The following is a 21,677-nucleotide window of genomic DNA, read 5'->3' on the forward strand; positions in this document are numbered from 1 at the left end:
GGAGGTTTTGTCTGAACTGAAACATCTCAGTGGGATTAAAATGTGAATTTGTGTCACAGGACCATGGACTGGTTTGGGTTGGAAAGGGTCACCTAATTCTAACCCCCTGCCATGGTCAGGGACGCCTCCCACCAGCCCAGGGTGCTCCAAGCCCCATCCAACCTTCAACACTGCCAGGGCTGGGGCAGCCACAGCTTCTGGGGGCAACCTGAGCCTCTCACCCCAAAGAATTTTTTCTTCACTGCTGGTTTTGCCTCTGTGTGTGTGAGACTGGAAGATGACAGTCTCATCCAGAAACTGCAAGCCAGTGCTTTCTTTTTGCACCCAGAAATGTCTTCAGCTGGGTGGAGGTACATAAATACATAATGTGATTTTTTTTTTTCCTTGAAGGAGGAATCCATCTCCTGTACCAGAGAGAGGTTGGATTGTGGGGAGGACTTCACCTCCCTTGGTGGTTTCATATCCTGCCTATGGACATTGGGTGTTGCCCCAGAGCTGATGTGGAGCATTCTGGGGACTCACTAGATGTTTCAGTGCCTACACAAAGCTCTTCAGGGTTTTAATTCCTCTGGCTTTGTGAGCGGGATGGTAGCTGGGGGAGCTACTTTCTTCCCATCATCTCCTAGAGGACGTGGCAGCTTGTTGGCTGCTGTGGAAGCTCAGGACATTTCTCACCCTGCCTTTAATCTCTCCCTTTCACTGGTGGCAGGTTCTTCTCTTTGGTGGCTCCCAGGGCTCTTAACCCGGGGGTCACCATTAAACAGCTCGGGTTCTGCAGCCGGCGGAATGGTCCGAGTTCACACGGATGCTGGTTTCACCCAACCCCTCCGTTGGCACTTCCCTCCCCAGTTTTGTCCTCCTCACCATTACAGAGGTGATTGGGTTTGGCAGGGAAGGGAAGAAAAGCATCCCCTTGGGTCCCTCCTCAGGGGTCCCCCCGGACACGTTATTAAAATTCCTTTCGACATTGCCTTTTCCAGCCCTTTTTGAGGAGCTGGGGGAAGGGAGCCCAGCTCTTGGCTTTTCTAGCCAAACATTTGGAATATTTCTGTGAAAACCCCTGTTGACACTTTCTTCATTTCACCCTGACAGCTTGAATTAGGTTTTATTAGGAAGCTTGGCTACAAAGCCGCCAGCAAGTTCTCTTTCTCTTCTCTTTCTTTTGCTTCTTTGGTTGTCATTTTCCTTGCACCCTGGAGTGATTGGGGTCAGCCCGTCAGTCAGGGGAGGCCTGAAGGTCATGGCTACTGCTATGGGATCTGGGACATCAGCTGTCATTAACCCAGACAGGTCGCTTAAATACTCTGCAGTCTGTTCCTGAGGAGCAGAGCCTGTGGCAGAAAATTGTATTTTATTTTTTTCCACCCTAATTATTAATATATATTTTTAAAACAGTTCCTTGTATTTGTTGGATGGGAGCTTTCTCCTTTCTGCTGATACCTTTGTGCTTTTCAAGCATTGGGGGAGTTTGGAGCTTTGTGTGCGTTTATAGGGGTTGGGATTTTTACTTTATTATTTTTTTTTCCCTTTATTTTTTCTTTCTCTTGGTTTGGCTCTGTTAATTTGATTAGGAGAAAGAAAACCTGCTTTATATTTTCAGCAGTTCTGCCTTTGTTAAAAAGTCTGTGTTTGAGCTCATTGAGGAGAGGACTTTAAAAGCAGCCTCTTGCAAGAAGGCTTCTGCCAGCTCCAGTGGAATTTCCCATCTGAAAGATGGGGAATATCTTTGGAAAACAGTGGGTGGAAAGATGAGATGTCAGCTCTAATCTACCAGGACTTTGGTTGTTTGGGTTTGGACTTTTTTTTCAAACAAAGCACCAATCCTAAAAGCACCTGGGATATAATGTTTTTTCAAGCACTGAAAACAGTAGTACATAAAGTCATTAAAATAATAGAAAATAAAAAAGCAGAGGCCAGAAGACCTCCGTTGGGTTGGACCTTTGAAAGCCCATTTTAGGGGAGAGGAGATAAATGTGGGGTTTTTGACAGCTCATAGTATTGGTTCTGTGTTTTTGCTGCTCTGTGGTTGCAGACCAAGCCCAGTAAGGACTTGGTTGATCATCAGAGATGCATGGGAAGCAGACCATGTGAAAGATCCTTAATTTGAAGGTTTTTTTCTCCTCTGGCATCTTGAGAGCAGAGATCTGACCTTTCTGTTGAGCCAAGACCCAACCTCATGCAGCTGACTGGTACCATTACTCTTTGCTTACTGGCTCCTCTGGTCTGGGCTGTTGGTGTGAGCTCCTGCTTGGTTCATCATTCCAGGTGTCTCTAGTGTCCATCCCTTCACTTTACCTCTTCTGCTGAACCCAGGAAGATTTGGGACATCTCAGTCCAGTGCCTGGTCAGATCTTGCTCTTTTTTTTCCCAAGGAACACTCCCATTTTATTTTTTTTTCCCCTTGCTCAGTGCTTGGACCTCATGGGAGATGTCACAGATCCTTCTGCTCTGGTGGAACCCAACTGCAAGGGTTCTCAGGCTGCTTGACCCAACCAAACCAGGGTTTGGTTCAGTGCATCTGCTCTAACATTAAACAGATAAATATTTAGGAGGTGGGAGCTGGACAGGGGCTGACAGGACCCATCCCCACATCACCAGGTACCCCAGCAGCAGCACCCCAACATCCCCCTGCCTTGCAGGCTGGCTTTGGGGTAGCTACAAGGTTCCCTTTTTGCTTCTCATGTCAATCCCTGCTTTGTAATCTGGCCCATTTGTCAGGTAAAACAGGAGAAGGAGCAAAAGGTCAGGGGCTTGATTTACCCAGAGCCTTAAAGTTATTAATTCTTCACAGCTTTCCAGTTGGAAATTCCCTCTTGCCCTCAGCTGCCTGTCACTGAGCTGCCAGAGGGAAAGCCCCGTGGTGTCAGGGCTAATGCAGGGCCAATGACAGATCAAAGGAGCCTGTGTCAGGGTGGGTTTCCAAAACCCCCTTCAGAAAGGAGAGGTTGCACCTTGCTGGTGTCAGCATTGGAGGGGCAGCAGCATTTCAGCAGAAAATCCAAACCCCCAAACTCCTGCAGTTAGAATCAGGGATTCAGTCCATTCATCATGGAATCGTTTTGGTTGGAAAAGACCTTTCAGATCACCCAGACCAACCATTAACCTGGAACAGCCAAAGCCACCACTGACCCACATCCTTCAGCATCATATCTCCATGGCTTTGAAACCCCTCCAGGGATGGTGACCCCACCACTGTCCTTGACAACCCTTTTGGAGAAGAAGCTCTTCCTACTATCCAGTCTTGCAGCCATCTGGCAAAGGGCACAGAACCTGTTGGAAGAGCCTCAGGTCTGATTCAGTTAAAAAAAAAAAACATGAAAAAGTTGAGGGGGTATTTTGGGAGGGTTGAGTTGTTTTGTGTCCCCATTGTGGCTCTTTGATCCCTTTCCCTGAACGTGCCAAACCCCAGTGTTGTGGGCAGGATGGTGTCTTGGCTGCGTGGGCAGCTCTTAGCCATACTGGACCAACTGCTTGAAGAGGACAGGCTCAAAAACATTGGCTTAACACCCATTAGTCCCCCTTTCTTACCAAAACATGCACAAAAATTGCCTAAATTATTGGTATTTTGGTGTGTATTAGTGTGTCAGCACCTCTCTGGTGCACGGATGGTCGTGCAGAAGATAGAAGAGGGTTGGGAAGGAGCCTGGGTGATGAGGGCTCCAGGTGACTTTCTTTTCAGGGAGCATTTTGCAAATCACTCTTTAAATTCTGCTTTTCAGCTCCACCGAAGTCGATGACATGATCAGAAAATCAACAAATCTGCTGCTGACCCGAACACTGAGCAACTGCTTACAGAATGTCATCAAGAGGAAAAACGTTGGGCTGACCGAGGTGGGAGATGGCTCTGAGGAGATCCCTGGCCAGGGCAGGGCAACAGAAAAGGGTTTGATCCCTTGGAGCTTTTTATAGCACGTTTGGAATTGGTTTGGGAGGATTATTATGAAAGATTTGGTTGGAAACCAATGATGAGGCCACGCAGTGTTGAGGTACCAAGAGACATTTTATGTTGTGAGGAAAAGGGAACTTTTTTTGCTGTTAGCATTGGAATTGGTGGAGCATTATATATATATATATAAACACATACACATATGTTATGTAAATACCCCATGGAAAGGAGTTTTGGAGAATTTAATTCATTTACAGGGCTATGTATTTACACCTGATGCTTCCTCAGCCCTTTATCTCAAAGTCTGGAATCTCTTTGCTCCCCAGGGGCAAATTCCTTATCCCTCCCAAGGCTCCCTCTGCAAAGAGGAATGCAACACTAACCACCCCCCAAATGATCTTTTTTTTTCTTTTTTTTTTTTTTTTTTCTGGCTGCTGCTGTTCCAAAGGGTTCCCACAGTGTGATGGAGTGTAGGGAGGACAATCAGTGTGTGACAGTCCCCTCAGCACGTTCTGCACAGTTTAGTTGGTGTAGCTGTTTCTTTGTGGCTTCCCCGTTGGGTGAAGGTGATGCTTTGCTTTGGGCTAAGAGCAGCTTCTTCTCATGCTTTGGGGCTGCAGAGGATTTTTGCAAGAAATGTATACATAGCACAACTTAAATTCAAAATGAAGGTGTAGGATGTCCAGGGAGTGGTGTTCTTCTCTGGATCTTTTCTCCTGTTTTCACCCTCTTGTTCCTTACCTCTTACAGTGAAGAATTTCTTCCTAAGATCTCATCTCAGTCTCCCCTCTTTCAGCTTGAAACTCTTCCCCCTTGTCCCATCACTCCATGTTCTTGTCCCAAGTCCCTCCCCAGCTTTCCAGCAGCCCCTTCAGGCACTGGAAGGTTCTCTAAGGTCTCTCTGGAGCCTTCCCTTCTCCAGGCTGAGCAATCCCAATTCCCAGCCTGTCTCCAGAGGAGAGGTTTTGTTGTGGCTTACATCTTTTGGGTAAAAAGTTACCTGCTTCAGGAATTAATGCTGCACCCAGGTCACTGGTCCTAAAGTGGAAGCCCAGGTTGGTTTGCTCTGGATTCTCCACGTTTGTGTTGGTTGACTTCACCAAGAGGCTTTTGCTCTGCAGCTGCCTGAAATTGTGCCACGAGAAGGCAGCATGAAGAAAATTGCAGATAATGGTGGGTATGATAACCAAGGAGATATCAGGATGAGATCTGCTCCTCACCCATACCACCCCCTGAAAAGCAAAACCTTGTCCCTTCTTTCTGCAAGGCTGTCGGGTGATGTTGTTTGGTGTCAGTCAAGATACAAGTTGTTTAGGGTCCATTAGCAGACAGAATACTTGTGATTTGACATGGCCCTTTTTAATTTTTTTTTTTTTTCTTTTTTTTTGAGCCTGTTGTATTTGAGCTATGCTGGAATGAGCCCTGACTGACAGCTGAATATAGGAAAGTCATTAAAAAAAAAATAAGCTTTTGTGGTATTACTGGCTGTCATGGGAAATGCTTCCCCCCCAAAAAAAAATTATCTTTTATTTAAGTTTCTGATGTTGAAGGAGGAGAGCCTTTGAGCATGTAGCAAAGCTTAGTGTGTTTGTACAGCGTCAGCTTTTCATGCCAGAAGTTCTTCTAAATTGGCATCCTCTAACCTGGCACGTCCCTGGCTTCAGGAGCACAATGGCTGAACACCCTTTTTGCCTCTGCAGCTCGTCCAGATTATTATAAATACGACCCATCTGGAGAAATCCTGCAAGTTCCTTGAGGAATTCATCACCAATATCACCAACGTGCTTCCAGAAACTGTCCACACCACGAAGCTCTATGGGACCACAACCTTCAAGGTGAGGATGCTGATAAATTCACCTCCAGGGACTTGCTGGTTGGTTGGAGAACATTGGATCTCAAAGTGTGGGTGTGGGTGTGGAGAGCTGAGCTGAAAGGTCACCTTGTCATAACTGTGGAAGCTTAAGCCATCAGACCAGCTTTTTGGGTTTGTCCCATTACTTCTGTTGAGTTTGTGAGCATCTGTAGCTCTAACCCATCCTCTATCCCACATTGGATTGGGCCTCCTGGTCCCCAGGTTCCATGAGAGGCAGACACCAGCTTAATGGTGGAAATGGTTTCAGGTTGTGCCAGGGGAGGTGTAGTTTGGATGTTGGAAGAAGCTTCTTCACTGGAAAGGTGAAACACTGGAAGAGGCTGCCTGGGGAGGTGGTTGAATCACCATCCCTGGAGGTGTTTAAAAGCCACATAGATGTGGACATGGTTTAGCAGCAGACTTGGTAGAGTTGGGTCAATGGTTGGTAGAGTTAGGTGGTGGTTGGACTCAAATCTTAAAGGTCTTTTCCAACCAGAATGATTCTGCAGTTCTCTGAATCATGCTCAGCACTGACCTGGTGGCACATGTCCCCCCAGTCTGAGCTAACCTGAGGTTGTAGCAGTTGTGTAGCTGCCTACAGCCCCTTTGTCTTGTGCTACTCTTAGAGCTGAAGTTTGGGTCAGTCTCACATCCTCTTACCTGAGTAGACCTGTGGTATGGAATCTCCATGCCATGCAACGTGCTCATGTTTCAGGATGCCCGCCATGCTGCTGAGGAGGAGATTTACACCAACCTGAACCAGAAGATAGACCAGTTCTTGCAGCTGGCAGACTATGACTGGATGGCCATGGAGCCAGGCAGCAGGGCCAGTGACTACCTGGTGGATCTCATTGGCTTCCTACGCAGCACCTTTGCCGTCTTCACCCACCTCCCGGTGAGCCACCTCCACCCAGTTCCTTTCTTTTTCTTTTCTTTTTTTTGGTCTGGGGAGCAGGCACATAGATATCTGCTGGTGCTGTTGAACTTAGTGGTTGCTCAGTGGTTTATTGGATGTGTTGGAAATGAGGCCTTGGACTCTCAAGTGTTGTGAAATTGTCTGTTTGTAGAGCAAGGTGTTTCATGTGTTACCAGAAGTTGGGCTCCAGTGAGAGTCTCCTTGAGTGTTTCCAAGTCTCCTTCTCCATGAAGAGGGGAAACATCACTGTCATGTAGAAGCAGGTTCATAATTCTGTCAAGCTTTCAGCTTGATGTGCATTCAGGTTTTTTCCCAAGAGATCCCAGCCTAAGGGTGTCCATTACTTGAACAGCAGATACATTTCCAAATGTTTGTCCAGCCTCTGGATCCCTCACATCAAATTGTTGCTCCCTTGGAAAGTATGGTTATTTGCTCTCTAAAATCTGCCTCTGTTTGTCACAGAATCACAGGATTAGGCTCTTATTGCTATGAAAAGATACATTTTAGGTGTTTATTTGCCTCTGGCTGAGTAGTGTCTCATCGAATAGGAAAACTAAAATCTTCAGGGAGTTTTATTTTTGCTCAAACAGGTTTTTTTCCCCCCTTTAAATAAGATTTGTTCTGCCCTGTAGAGATGTATACTTCAGAGTATCTTCCATCAGTAGGTATTCAGAAACAGCAAGTCCCCTGGACACTATACTTGTCCTAAAAGCTCTTTCAGGTCTTTCTTCTTTCCTGGACTGTTAATTTATTTTGTTGTTACTGGGTCTCTCCCAGGGTCTTTCCCCAGTCTGGATACAAACTGAAGAGGTGGCTCCTACACCATGGGAGTTGCCTTCACTCTTCTGCTTTCTGTCACTGTGGTTGCTCCCCTGGAAGGATGGTGAAGCCCTCTAGAACTGGCTTAGGAGGTGTTAAAGCCCCCAAACCATGCAGCTTTCTGGCTGGCTCCTGTCTTTGGTCTTCTCCATGATGGCAGGAAGATTTGATGGATGGAGGAGTGGAAATGAGGACTGATCTGCTGTGGCTTTCCTGGTTCTCTCTACTTTTCTTGGCTCTGTTTTCACTTCTAAATGAAGTGTTGCCTCCTGTGCAGAGAGCTCAGAAGGGCTTTTTCCCATCTTCTTGTTCAGGCCAAGATGTCCCCAGTGCTGGCAGCCCTGAGGGGTGGCCATGCAAGCAGGCATGGAGCCCTCCTGGCATCCAGAGGTGCTTGGAGGGGGCTGGATTCCTCAACTGCTGGATTTCTCCTTAAAAAAGGAGATGTGGCTCCACAGGGATGGGTTATCACCTGGAGACCACTCCTAGAAATCATCCTGGGATTACTTATGTGAGCAAGTAATAGAATTTGACAGGGAGGTTGGTCTCAGCACCAGAGCATGAAGCAGGGGAGATGAGAATGGGGAGAGATGCCTGCCATGATTTATGAGATGGATCTGGAGCCATTTATCTTCCGTAAATATTAATGTTACCTTTTGAAATTAATGTTTTAGAGACTGGGAGGGCAGCTGACTGGTCTGCAGAGATGGAAGCAGCTTTTTTGTCTTCCAGAGCTGGCTTGGGAAGCTGAGTAAAGAAGGCTGTCTGCAGTTTGCCATGGTGGAGGTGCCAGCTAATGTGGCAGTGCTGTTCATCCAGCAGGACTTGGCACCTTCATGGCCCTGCTCCTCCCCACAGCCTTTGAGATGGGGCAGGCAAACCCATCCTCTGCTCCAGTCTGATTTATGAAGCTGCTGATCTGGTTAAGAGGTTTGTAGGAGTCACAAGTCTGGGGGTTTTTTAGATATCTTGGAGTCCCTTCCTTTAGAGGAGATGTGAAGATGCTGGCATTGAGCAAGCCTGGTTGGCCTGGTTGGCAAGTCATAAAAAAAAGCAGGGTACCTCAAAAAGGTACTCCAAAGGTGCTCCTTTGGGGGTTTTTATTCCCATGGGGCTCAAGGACTGTTTTTTCAGTGGCTTATTTAGAGAAACACAGAATCTCTAAAGGAGGTGGAGGAGATAAGGTATGGAGGAGCTCACATCTGGCCAAAGCAGTGCAGAAAAAAATGATGGTGTTTGTGAAAGCACCAAAAATGAGGTTGATTTGGGAAAGGAAAGGGTGAGAGGGGTTTGAGAGGGGAAAGCACTACCTCCAAAAAGGGTGATTTGGAATTAAAAGAGAATATTATGAGATTGCTCATGGCAAGCTTGAACTGTTTGTGTACTCCTGGGCCAGATCCACCCCAGAACATTAGCACCACAGCACTAGGAGCTCAGAGGAGCTGCTGTCCTGCTGGAAATGAGCTTGTGACCTGGCCCACCTATAAGATAGAGGTTTCCTGCACATCCAGTAGCTCACAGAGAAAAGGAGGTGATTTTGCACCATCCTTGGAGCATCTTCTCATTCCTAGAAGTTGACTCTGGGCAACACCATCCCTTCCTATTCTCCTGTTCATTCTTGGACTTTAAATGGCTGGGTTTGGTAGTTGTGTATCTTTGTGTTGAATTTAAAAAAAAAATAAAGCATTCTCCCAGTATCTGAATTTGCAGAAGTTGTTTCAGGAGAGAGGCAGTATCAGGAGATGACTAAGTGGCAGGAATGAGCTACTCACCTGCCTCTTGTCACGACAGTAATTACACCCAGAAAAAACCCTTCACCTGCTGATCAAAGCAACTCAGCCTGGGCATGTCAGTGGTTACCATGCTAAAATTACACCAACAAAAAGTGCTGTCCTGTAATAGAATGGAGCCAGAAGTCCTGAGCCTGCAAAAATGCAGGCGGCTCCTTAACTTGATGGGTGTGAGTAATCCCATTGTCTTGGACAGGGCTGCTCATCTGCAGGAAACTTTCCTGGGGTCAAGGCTCCAGCTGGCCTCCAGGCAGCTCAAGTGGCCTTGAAGGGTCTGGTTGACCCAAGTCAACGATTTGGAGAGGGGGTGGTGGAGAGCAGAGATGCTGAGCGAGCTAAAAGGTGACTCCCAGCCAAGATTTGGGCTTTTGTGCTTCTCTTTTTGGATACCTCAGGCTGAATTTTTCCTGGGTGAATCCCAGAAGGGTTTGAAGTTGGAAGGAAGGAACCTCTGGAGGTCACAGGCATGGTTTGGGTTGGAAGGGACCTTTAAAGCTCATTGAATCCACCCTCTATGCAGTGAGTAGGGATGGCTCCAACTAGATCAGGTTGCTCAGATCCCCATCCAATCTCACCTGGAATGTTTCCAGGGATGGGGAATCTCCCACCTCTGGGCATCAGGTCATCTGCTCCCACCAGATGGTGGAGTGGCATAAAGAGTCTCCACATTCTTCAGCATTCCAGCAGGAACTGGAATTCCCTAATTTTTCCTTTGGAGCCTCAGAGTTGGCATTGTGGGAGGTGATGGAAACCACTTGGTGGATGGAAACCACCCATTTGCCTTTTCCAGCTTTGGTTTGGGAGGCCAAGCCCCTGGTTGCACCAGGGAGTGCTGGTGGCTGCAGCCTGGGCTGGGGAGGAAAAGTTCAGGGTGAAGTTAGTTGGGTTTTGGTGCCCACCAGTGCTGGGTGAAATCTTCATGGGGGTTTAGAGCTGCAATTCGAAAATGCTTCACTAAGTGCCCAAAAAATGTCTCAAAGCAAATAACACACTGGTGAAAATCAAAGCAGAACTAAGGTTTGGCTTCAAGGCTGCCTTCTTCTTGCCTTAACCAGGGAGAGTTGGTTACTGCTGCTGCTGAGCTTATTAACATGGGATGCTTGGGGCTCCTTTAAAAGAAAATACATATTTAAAAAGAAAAAAAAAAAAAGAAAAAAATACTTGAGGGAAAAAATATTTTAGGAAAAAGAAAAAAAAAAAAAAAAAAAAAGGTGGTTTCTGGTTTTCAGCAAGAAAAGGACCATGACCTCAAAAAAAAAAAATTAAAAAATTACCATTTCCAGCATGATACTTTTAAAAGAATGACTGAAAAAGCCTTTTGTCTTTGATGGCTGATTGTTGTTTTTATTTCTTGTTAGACAAGTTAATGTAAATGGCATTGACAGGGCTACTCCAAACACACTGATTTGTTGACATTAAGCTGCTGGGAGATGGAGGGTTGTGTCAACACCTCCAGTGAACTGTCAGGTTAACAAAGCAAGGATGTTTGCTTGGGGGAGGGGAGCAGAGTTGGGAGAAGAAGGGGAGGGGGGGTTGTTTTGTTTTTTTTTTAGGTTTCCTTTAATCCTCTGTTAGTCTTGTATCTTGATAACCTCCTTTGGAAGGTAATCAGGGCAGGTCAAGAGGTGATGCTGACCCGGGAAGGGGAAGCAATCTTTCAGCGATCCAACAAACTCCAACCTCTGCCAGCCTGAGCTGTTCAGTGTGAACTCTCTGCAGAGGGGGTTTGAGGTTATTCTATTTTTTTTTTTTCCCTTTTGTGCTTATTTTTGCCAGATGGCAGGCACAGATTTCAGCTGTGTGAAGGCTGCAGTGTTGCCTTCTTCACCATATTACCATCTCTTCTGTGGCAAGTAAATACACCAGCCACGGCAGCTCTTGCTTTGGTAGGAGAGTTTTGGAAGTGTTTGTTTTCTTCTTGAAGAGAATGATCACCTTTTTGTTTTTATTTAAAAAGCTGGATCCCTCTGTAATATATTAAAAGGCACTGTGCACAGCACTCAGATGCCTTGAACTTCGCACCAACCACAACCTGGACCACTCTGGGAGGGACCCAAGTGGAAAATAACTCTGATGAAAGCATCATATGAGCACTGAGGACACCTTCTTTAGGTTTCCACAAGTCCTGGCTGTGCTGAGATAATGTCCCCTTGCCCTCAGAAGAGATGAGCAGATTTTGCTTGAGCTGATCCTTTATGCCACTCGTGAGTGTTTGAATCCATCACCTCCATCTGAAGGTGAGGAGAGCTGAGGCACGTGGATGTGGACTTGCAGAATGTATTTAACAGCAATAAAACTGTCCTGTGATACTTTGATTTCCTCCTTAGACCTTTGATCATCCTCCTTAGACCAGGTTCAAGGAGCCCATCTGTTGCTTTTTGAATACTCCGCAAACTGCCAAGCAGCTGGTGCTTTGGTTCTGGAGCCTTGATGGGTTGTAAACACCTCTGGGTGATGACCTCCCTGTACTTCTCTGCCTTTCTTTCTGTTGCTTTCCTCTCTTCTGCCTTTGACTTTCACCTCCCTGTGTTGTCCTCTGTAGGGGAATGTAGATGCCCACTCCACAATGTCGGTGAGTACAAAACCGCGTCCTGCGCGCTCCGTCTGCTCTGCTCACACCTCAGATGTTAGGGGGTGAGTTGAACCAGAAAAGGTCCTGGAGTCTCAGAGGGAAGGAAAAGATAAGATTGAGTAGAAGCTTAAAACACTAAGACCGAAGGAAAGGGTTTCCTTCCAGACAGGTTACCCAGTTGTTGCTTCTAGACCACCTCATTTTTGTCCCCTGTGCATCCCTAGATGTGTGAGGAATGAGGGGAAATGCCCATTGTTAGGGAAGGCATGATGAGATCTTCCACCTCTGCTAGTAAGAGAAAAGATCCCTGTAAAATTCCTCTCTTTTGTTATGACTGCCCATGGGGATTTCAGCCTGATGTTTCTCATGCCCTGAGTGCTCCAGCCTGGGGCTTGGACCACTAAGTGTTTCCTCTGTAGAATAGGTTCTTATCATAGAATGGTTTGGGTTGGAAGGGGCCTTCAAGATATCCAGTTCCAACCCCCCTGCATGGGCAGGGACACCTCCCACCAGCCCAGGCTGCTCCGAGCCCCATCCAACCTTCATCACTGCCAGGGATGGGGCAGCCACAGCTTCCTGTTCCAGGGTCTCACCACCCTCAAATTAAAGAATTTCTTCCTAGTGTCCAACCTAAATCTCCCCTCCTCAAGTTTTAAACCATGAAACCCTTACCCAGAAAATCGCATGGGTTCTTGACATATCCCCTCACCTTCTTTGGATCAGGGCACTTAGCACAAAGGAAGAGATGGAGACTTTTCAGAACTGCTTTCTGGTTCAACAAACCCCTCTAATTGTTGTCATTTCTGCTTGTTCCACACATGGGAGGAAAAGCTGTGACTCTTGCCTGGGTAGATAGCAAACAAAGTGCTCTCGAGCTACCTTGTTTCCTTGATTCCCATGTCTGCAAGCCAAGGCCTTGGCAAGCAAAATGTGTCTTGTTTGGGTTTTTTTTTTTTTTTCTGTGGGTGCAGCCTTGCTCAGCACGGTTGTGCGGCGGCCGGTCCGGAGTTGTATCCTCTACCCAAGCTTCTGCTTTTCTTCCTTTAGCCCCTGCTCTTTGTTTTCATGCTGAGCTGCCCCAGTAGTAGTGACCTTTCACGTTGAGGTTGGGTGCATGTACCCCTTTTTTGTGGAAACTGAGCATAGCTAAGCCTTGAGTGCTCGCAGGCTCTGGGCACCTCGGGGGTTTCAAAGTCAGCAGCAAGGTCTCAAATCAAGGGCAGCTTCTGGAAAGAAGGAGCCTTGTTAAAGCAATTTGAGGCCAGCTTCCATCAAAGCCATGGCTCAGCTGCTGGCAGGGCTGCAGGAGCTGCCTGCACTGCTGGGGAGCAGGCAGGGATGCTCCGGGGCCATGGGGTTCCTAGGAGGGGTGTTGAATGTCGACCATCCCTCCATGGTGTCCTTAGGGCTTCCCCTAAGAGGGGCAGATGCAAAACGTGGTCTTGCCTCTGGCTTTTCAAGGCTTCCAAGCATTTAGAAGCCAGATGTATTTATTTCTTTAATTGAATCCAGTGCCTAGACAGCTATGGAGTCAGCTTCCTACGGAGAGGGGTGCATTAGTTTCATTAAGGTAAATCAATGAAAAGTAATACCTGGAGGTCCCCTGGAAAGGGTCAGGAATGGAGTAATCCCTTTATATGGTGGCACTTTGCTAGCCTGCTCTTAGTTGGTTTTGTTCTTTGACTGCAACAGATTCTAATTTTCCTTTTAATCCCTCTAACTCTCTGTTCTCTAGGTAGCTTGTGTTAATTGGTGGAAATAAATCACTAATCTTGTCTGTCTAAAAGAGATTGAAAGAGAAAAGTCGGATCACGCAAACTGGCAGGAGAAAGGAGCAATTGTAATGGGGTTTAAAATGCCTGGTGGGAAGTACTTGGGGCTAATCCTGGAAGGTTCTTGGTGTTGTAGATCCAGGCACACATGAAAAAAGCAAATAACCTGGGCTGAAGACACGGACAGGGCATGAGCAGCACCATGGGTCCTCTCTGGATGGTCCTTAGGGGCTTTCCTTAGTTCTCCAGTGATGGTCTGAGTCTTCTAGGGGATGCTTGGACCAGCTTGCCCAGAAGGTTGGCCCCTAAAACAAGGGTGCTTTGGGGGGGAGAAGATGGTCTGGTGGCCAGAGGTGTTGCATGGCAGAGTGGTCCCCTCACTGCCCTCCTCATTGTCATCTGGTGGCTCTGCATGACCTCTGGGGTCTTCTGAAGTGTCTCTGAAATCCCAAATACTTCCCCAGGTGTGTAGGGGCTGAAACAAGAAGTGATGGTTGCTTTCAGGCAAGGCACTGAAATGCCATGGGTTTAGCTGTGTTGGCTGGGGAGAAGGGTGACCTCTGCTTAACCCAGGAGTGTTAGTTACCTCCAATCTGGGTAAGCCAAGTTATCTGGTAATTACACAGCTTCTTCTCTGCTTTCAGCACTCGGAAAATTAATTGAAGCTAAAATGCCTGGTCCCATAAATCCTTTAAACCAGGGTGTGCACCCTTCCCTAGGTATGGCTCCCCTTTGAGTAGTCACCTTGGCATGTTTGGCGTTGGTTTTGATTTTCCAAACTTGGATTTATAAAGCTGTTTTCTGCTTCCTTTTGCACGCACGTAAGGACACAAAGAGTCAGATGTGTTGGATGGGAAATCTGGCAGATAGAAGTCCATCCTCAGCCTAAGGAGTCCAAACCTGCCTGCTGCCTCCTACACCAGCATCTACCTCCCAAAGCCTGAACGGAGGTTATGGGTTTTGAACAAATGGTTTTTTGGGGGTTTTTTTCCTCATCAGGCTCAAATTTAAGTGAAACAATAGGACTTTGCAATTTCATGCTTTTCCCTTTGCCACCTGAAATCTTGTAAGGTTCTTCTTAAGTTGTGAATGTGCAAAGCCACATCAGGGAACACCAAATCTGCTTCTAAAATCCCTACCTGTCTTCTTTAACCAACTCATGGGATGAGACCCACCTGCCCTAGAGGATCCTAACCCTCAAGTCCATTGTCTCTTGGGGTTCACATGCAAAAGTCATTTAAATTGAGGTTGCCCAAAGATGCTCTGGGACCTTGTGCCCATCTGGGTGTGGTTGAAGTGGCTGCCATTAAGGACTCATCTTTTGGTCACCATCATAGGGCTGCCTCCACACAGAGAGATGTTCTCCCTGGATCTTGCAGCCTAGGGTAGATGTAGTAAAAATAATAAAGGGGGCAAGAAAAGCATTTACAGGTGCAGATCTTTCTGGATTTCTCTTGATCCCCCTGCTTGTCCTCCCTTGTGTTTCATGAGTGGCAAGGAATAATGGGAGGCCGATGGGTTAATTGAAAAAACCCAGGAATTTCTACAGCTTTCACCATCCATTTTCTTCCTGCTCTCTGGTTTGCAACCATAACGTCTCGATATTGAAAACAGAGATTTCATGTAAGGTTTAGATTTTGAAAGAAATGTAAAGTGAGCTGAGGTTCCTTAGACTGCTCACGTTGGTCACTCAGTAATCTGCTCTGCTTGGGGAAAAAAAAAACCACCAAAACCCAAACCCTCCTGAACTGGGTGGTGATGGCTCACTGAATGGGTGGGTGGTTCGTGAGTTTTGTTTGCTTTGAGCTCATCCTTTTTTTCTTTCCATCCTCTTGCACATCTGGGCTTGCAGTCGTGCCTGGGTTGAGTTTCCAGCGGGCAACGTGTGGCCCTTCTGCAGGACCCAGCAGAAACAGGGCATCTGGAGCCTCCCTCTGTCTGCCAAGGGTGAGAAGCCTTCAGCTTCAGCCTGCTGGAGGGCTGTGCCATGAGGGTGAGCACAGACTGCTCTGCTCCAAGCCCTCTTGATCTTTCCCCTTTTATTTCTAGCATCAAGTTATAAAATGATGCAGCAAGGATGAGGCCACTCAGTTCTCTTTCTTTTCCAGTCTTCCCACTGCCATAATGGGCTGATGCTTTGCCCTGATAAATCAGCAGAAGGAAGTGTGGCTCTGGCTCTTTGTACGTTAGTGTGGGGGGGAAAAATTAATATAAAAAAATATAAATCTGTATTTAATCAACTTTTTGTTTCCAAAATGGCAGCTGCTTTGTATTTAATGGAAAATCAGGCTCTTCCCAATGGAAAGAATGTTATTCCCAAAGCGAATACAAAAGAAAATAAAAGCCACAAAAGAGGAGGATGAAATATGTCATTTATTTCTTTTCCTCTCCGTTTGTTCCAGTCGTGGAGCTCCGATCACGACCGGGCCACGGTTCTGGTTTGTGTCAAGTAACTTGGAAACTCTCAGCCCATGGACACACGGGGATCAGGAGAGAGCTTTGCTCCACATGAGGAGGCACAAATAGGACCAAGAAAAACCAGGGCTACTTCATGTGCTTCTCGTGGGCTTCTCGTGTCCACGTGGAGGCTCATTCCGTGCAGGTTGTTGGTGTTGGAGCACCTCGTTTTTCCCTGGCACTTCTTGTTGCAGGGTCTTGGTGGCTTTTCCAGAGGTGAATGAATGATCTTTGTGGAGATGTAAATGATGGGCATAGGAGGAGGAGAACACTGAGGAGCATCAAGGCTCTGCCTTGTCCCAGCCCACCCAGCAGGTCACCATCCTCTCCCTGGGGTTGCCATGAATCTATGTTGTTAATAAGGGTTCTGCAAAGCCAAGTAAATAGAATTAATTCATTAAGAGTTGGTTTCTTGATACCTACTCTAAAGCTGATACTCTGAGGGATGGATTTGATTTTCTGGGCTGTGTGGTGATGTCTGACCACAGAGCACTTCATGAGGCTGGTTGTCTCCAGGACAGACACTGCATTGCTTCTCCTTTATATTAATTGTAAAACTTGATAGAAAAATTAACTTCTGCTTTTGCTAATCTGTCCTGTTCCCAGTGATTTGACACTGGGGTTGTTGGTGTGTTTGAACTCCATGTGGTTGCTTTCCTCCTTGCACCAAACCCAACAAAACAAAAGACCCAACCAAAAAACCTCACAAGCTCCACTTTGCCAAAGTTGGAAATGGATTTTCTGGGCAGTTAATAAAAGGTTTGTTTGCTTTTTAAGTTAAACCTCCTAAACCCAACGGAGTCCTCGTTATACACTTGTTTTCACTGCTTGGAAAGCGTTGTAGCTGGGTAATGCTTTGGGTTGTTTTGCCATCTTCTGCAGAACAATTGTGTTGGTTGTTTTTTGTTTTTTTTAAAAAAAAAGCAGGTTGAAAACTGTCAGGGTGGTGTTAAGAACCTGGCAAATCAGGATGGCATGGGCAAAGCAGGAAATTTTCCTCTGCAGAGCTGGCAGAGGTGATTTACTGATGCACATGGTGTAGTGAGATTTGGGGCTGCAGTGGTGCCAGCAGGGACAGTGCAGAGGCTCCTGGGGACATGCAGGGTGTGAAGTCTCCATCCATGCCTGCTCAGAAAGTATCTGCTGGGATTATTCGTGGGTTTATCCTGCTTGTTGTTACTGGATAATGTTTCCATCTTCTGCAGAATATTCTACTAGTGTTGCCTTAAGAACTGGGAAAGTCAGCAGTTTCAGTGTTGAAGTTAGTGGGAGAACTTGTGGTGTTATTGGAAAATGGGCATTTAATAGAGGGAGGAATTGCAACCTTTTGGCCCTCTGTTGTATGAAGTCCCTGGATTTGCATGGCTCACTGCACTTAGACACCTCAATGCCCATGCTTGTTGTAGAGGAGAAGGAAATTCTGTTGCTAGCAAAATAATAATTAAAAAAAAAATAAAACTTGAAAACTCTGAGATGGTTTGAAACCTGTCAGGTTTTGCTTGTCATGGAAACACTGGATTAATTCCTTGACAAGTTGGAGGAAGTGTTCAATGGGGCTTTTGTTTGCCTTTGGATGACCACATTGCACCTCTTTTTGGAAGCAGGAGGCCCTGGTAGGTTCCTCCTTGGTGCAGCCAGAGGTGTTCCTTCAGGGTGGTGGGATGGGGCTCCTGGGACCACCTGCTCGGGTCTCTTCTGGGTCTTTCTGGTTGGTGGCCATTGCCAGCTGGTGTTACCACCATGGCTCTGGCAGCAGTCGATGTGTTCCCGGGAGCCCCCTCGCCCCCCGCTGTGAGGTTGGGTGGTGGCAGCCTCCTCCCCATGGCATGTTGAGATTAATGGGTGTTTATTTTAACAACCATTCCGTTTCAGTAGCTTTTAATGAGTCCTTTGATAGCCAGTTCCTTAATTACCCAGGCAGCCTCTCGGCGTTTCCTCCCCCTAATTGTTAACATATTGGGGAGTTTCAGACAAACGCTACCGGGAGCGGGGCCGGCTCCACAGCCTCCACGCTGCCCTCCCCCTGGGGGCTGCCTGTCCTCTGGGGAACCTGGAGGCTTCAAGGATGAAACAGAGATGAAGAGAGAGGATTTCATGGCTGATCTCTTCAAGTGCGGTTGACTTGGTGGGGCCCAAGGGGAAAAGTAGCTCATGGTGATGTGTGTGAGGATGCTGAGCCCCTGGTTGCCCCCCAGAAGCTGTGGCTGCCCCATCCCTGGCAGTGTTGAAGGTTGGATGGGGCTTGGAGCACCCTGGGCTGCTGGGAGGTGTCCCTGACCATGGCAGGGGGTTGGAACTGGATGAGCTTTAAAGTCTCTTCCAACTCAAACTATTTTACAACTTGACATACTCTGCTAGGTACCCTTTGGTTGGGTCTTTGTGAGAGCTTCAGAGCTTCTGCCCAGTCACTGACTGGCAAGGCCACGAGGAACTTCTCCCTTGAGCTCTCACCCGTGACCCCCATTCCTCTCCACACAAATCTAGTTTTGTAGTGAGGTTTGCAAAAGCCTTGAAACTTTTGAAGAAGTGGTGCTGTAGAGCTGTCCCTGGGATCTTTCATGGCATTTTAAGCTCTTCAGGTTTCTGTCAAGTTGGTAAACGAGCTATCAGTGACTTTGAAGTGTCTTTTCCCTGCTTTTTTGGAGGCAGCTCAGGTCACAGTCGGCTTCTTCCTCTCCAGATCACATCTTGCATTTTTAGATAAGTTGTTCCTGGGCTGGACGGGGCGGCCACGTTCAGACAGAGCATTTCTGAGAGACAGGCAGGGACCGAGCTGGGTTGGAGCCACGCCGGGGAGTGGGATCAGGACATAACCCTGTGATTTCTTGCAGCTCTGGCACGAGGAGAGTCTCTGGGAGTGCCCCTGGTTCCACCAGGCGCTTGCAGAAATCATCAGGGTAATTAGCAGGAGGTCCGGGCTGTCCCGGTTGAACGCGGCGGCTCCTCTGAACCAGCGGGTTTTCTAGGAGTAGCAATGTCTGGGGATGACATCTCAGAGGCATCCAGCTCCATCTCCATGCCAAGGCACATGTCCCAACACCACTGCCGTGGGTGGTGCAGTTAATGATTTTGGGAAGGGGGGGGGTGAGGCTGGTGGAAAAGGCGTCTGTCACGGGCTCGGCTCCGCGGGGGCGAGCGGGGGCTTTTGCCTTCCAGCTCTCTGGGGAAGCTGAAAAAATGAAGCAGGCAGGGGGAAAAACAAAACCAAAATAAATAAAAAAAACCACCCCAACATTACGAAGTGAACCTTAGTGGTAAATAAGTGCCAAGGAACCGAGGTAGGCAAGTTGAGGTCTGAGGACGTGCTCGGTATCTGCCAGCGCGCAGCCCGAGCCGCCCCGAGATTGAATGCAAACTCTCCCTCTTCACTTGCAGCAGCAGCTTATTAGCTGTGACAGATCAGTGGTGCTGGTTTCTCTCCTGTCAACAGTAGCTGCTTATCAAGCAGATATCCCACAGCATTTCTGGGCAAATAGTCTAAAATTGATGTTCACAAACCATCGCTGATCTTCCAAGTGCTGTAAGTGGGCATCTGGTGAGCTGAGTGCAGGCACGGGGCAGAGGAGGGTTAGGTTCAGTCTCATTTATAAGGTGTAGGCTCAGTTTTATTTCTAAAATTAGGTTTGATCTTATAAATGAGAATTAAAATCATAAATTTTGGAAGGGTTTTAAATCTTGATGCCCTGAGTGAGCTGCTGGTTGTCCCTGGTGTCCCTGGTCTTTTTTCTAACCAGATGTGTAGGACAGTGTTTTAAATCCTATTGGAATCTCCCAACCCTCTAATAGTCAATATAAGGAAAAATGGATTAATGCTTAAAAGGCAGGAAAAATACCTGTATATAACACTTTTGTCTTTCATCCTGTAATACTGGGTCTAAACTGTCAGGCATTTGTGTGTTCTTAAATCTTAGATGAAAGACCCAATCTTATTTAAAGCGGAATGTTTTGAGGTGTTTACACCTTAACAATAACAGAAATTAAAGGTCGGGTTCTCAGCTGGCGTGAGAGGTCTCAGCTTCAGGGTTTTCAAAGCTGTAGTGCACATTTCCACCTGGAAAAAAAAATAAATGTCTTGGGCCTGGCCAAAACCCATGTGGAAAAGAGAAGAGGAAGGAAGGCTGAGCCAGGAGCTGCTCCTGAGCTTGTCCCTTTACCTTTCACTGCAAGGAGCCACGGTAGAAAATACAGTGAGTGTCCTAAAGCACCACTTAGGCATTGCTTTCGGGGTGAAGGCTCAGGAGAGCTGTTGGGCTGTCAAGCCCTGATGATTAAATTAGTCTTTCCATCCCGTCCTCCTCGCGTTCAGCTGATTAACTTGACATTTCATCTCAATTATTTGCTCTTCTTCACGCCCTCCCGGTGTCGCTTGTCACTCACTCTTTATTCGGGCAAGTCTGGCCCAAATGTGTGCAGAGGAATGTGTGCAGAGTGTTTGCTGGGGCTGCTGGAGGGGTAGGTAACCCTTTAGATCCCTCCACGTGTGTTGATCTGACCCTCGCTTGCCATGTAAGAAGTCTGATCCCCTTAAACTTACGTCAACGGGGCAGCAAACCTTGATGTCTCCTTTTTCCTTTTCATCTGGGGCTGAGCATCTCCAAGGCTTCTGCAAGGGTTGCAGCTCCCTACACAATCTTCTGCTGATGTGCAAGCATGAGCTACACGTTGGGATTTTCTTGTGCTCTTCCAAGACGTGTAAGGGAGTTCTGTCCCTCACGCCCAGCATGGCTGAGGGTCCCAGAGCATGGCTGCAGAACTTTGTTTTTTCTCGTCCTCTGCTTCCATCTGGGTCTTCTGCTCAAGAACACGGTGAAACTACTCGGTCAAAGCAAAAACTGAAGTGTCTGTTGGAAGTAATGAAGAAAAATCACAGTCAGGTAGCAACGTGCTTCCCACCGCGCTCAGGGATGAGGAATTGGCATCAGCAATGTTTTAAATAACCAAATGTGTCAGAAGGGCACAAGTGAATGATGAAAAGCAAAAAAAAAAAGAGAAAGAAAGAAAGCTCGAAGGCTCAGCTAAACTTTATGGTTGCCATGCTTCATCTTAATTTTAGTGCAGGTGTTTGTTTGGAGGTGAGTAATGAATGCTCCTGCAGCCTGGGAATGGCAGGGAAGGCTGGAGATGAAATACCTGCCCTGGAATCCATCGGTCTGAGCTTTCCTTTTTAAATAAAAAATGTGGGGTTTTTTTTTCCCCTCCTGCTGAAGTTGAATGTGGCCTGAAGATCCAAAACAGTTTTGCAAAAGCTGGTAAGAAAAACTTCCCAGCACACGCATCAAACATTTGCTCATCTCTCCGTGCCGTGGTAATGAAACCTGTGATACTCCACTTGAAACACCCCGTAACCCCTCTGCTTTAATCCCAGTTTAAATACAATTTGTAAAGTGCTTGTAAGTATCTATGAGATGGCCTTAGCCACTCCTTGCTTGCAAGAAAGCGTGTTAAAGCCTTTTGTGTGCACTTGAAAACATAATCTGCTGCTGAAGCTGTCTACCTCGGCTTTAGTAAAGCTTTTGACACCATTTCCCACAGCATTCTGCTGGAGAAACTGGCTGCTCATGGCTTCAGATGCTGGAGGCTTTGCTGGGCAAAAAAACCCTGGCTGGATGGCCA

General features: G+C 47.1%; 1 protein-coding gene across 3 annotated transcripts in view; it reads left to right on the forward strand.

Moving 5' to 3' along the window:
- Nucleotides 1-21,677, forward strand: part of EXOC6B (exocyst complex component 6B) — a 247,014-nt gene that overhangs the window by 157,344 nt on the left and 67,993 nt on the right. For 2 of the 3 annotated variants that reach the window (XM_030450613.1, XM_030450612.1), the window contains exons 16-18: nt 3,720-3,831; nt 5,587-5,721; nt 6,454-6,633. In XM_030450613.1, coding sequence (XP_030306473.1) covers nt 3,720-3,831; nt 5,587-5,721; nt 6,454-6,633 — 427 coding nt within the window. Of the gene's footprint in view, nt 1-3,719; nt 3,832-5,586; nt 5,722-6,453; nt 6,634-14,433; nt 14,520-21,677 lie in introns of those variants that run through there. The other variant, XM_030450614.1, reaches the window with a different exon arrangement.

Source organism: Calypte anna, chromosome 4B (assembly GCF_003957555.1).
Source record: "Calypte anna isolate BGI_N300 chromosome 4B, bCalAnn1_v1.p, whole genome shotgun sequence".
In the NCBI taxonomy this organism is placed as follows: Eukaryota; Metazoa; Chordata; class Aves; order Apodiformes; family Trochilidae; genus Calypte; species Calypte anna.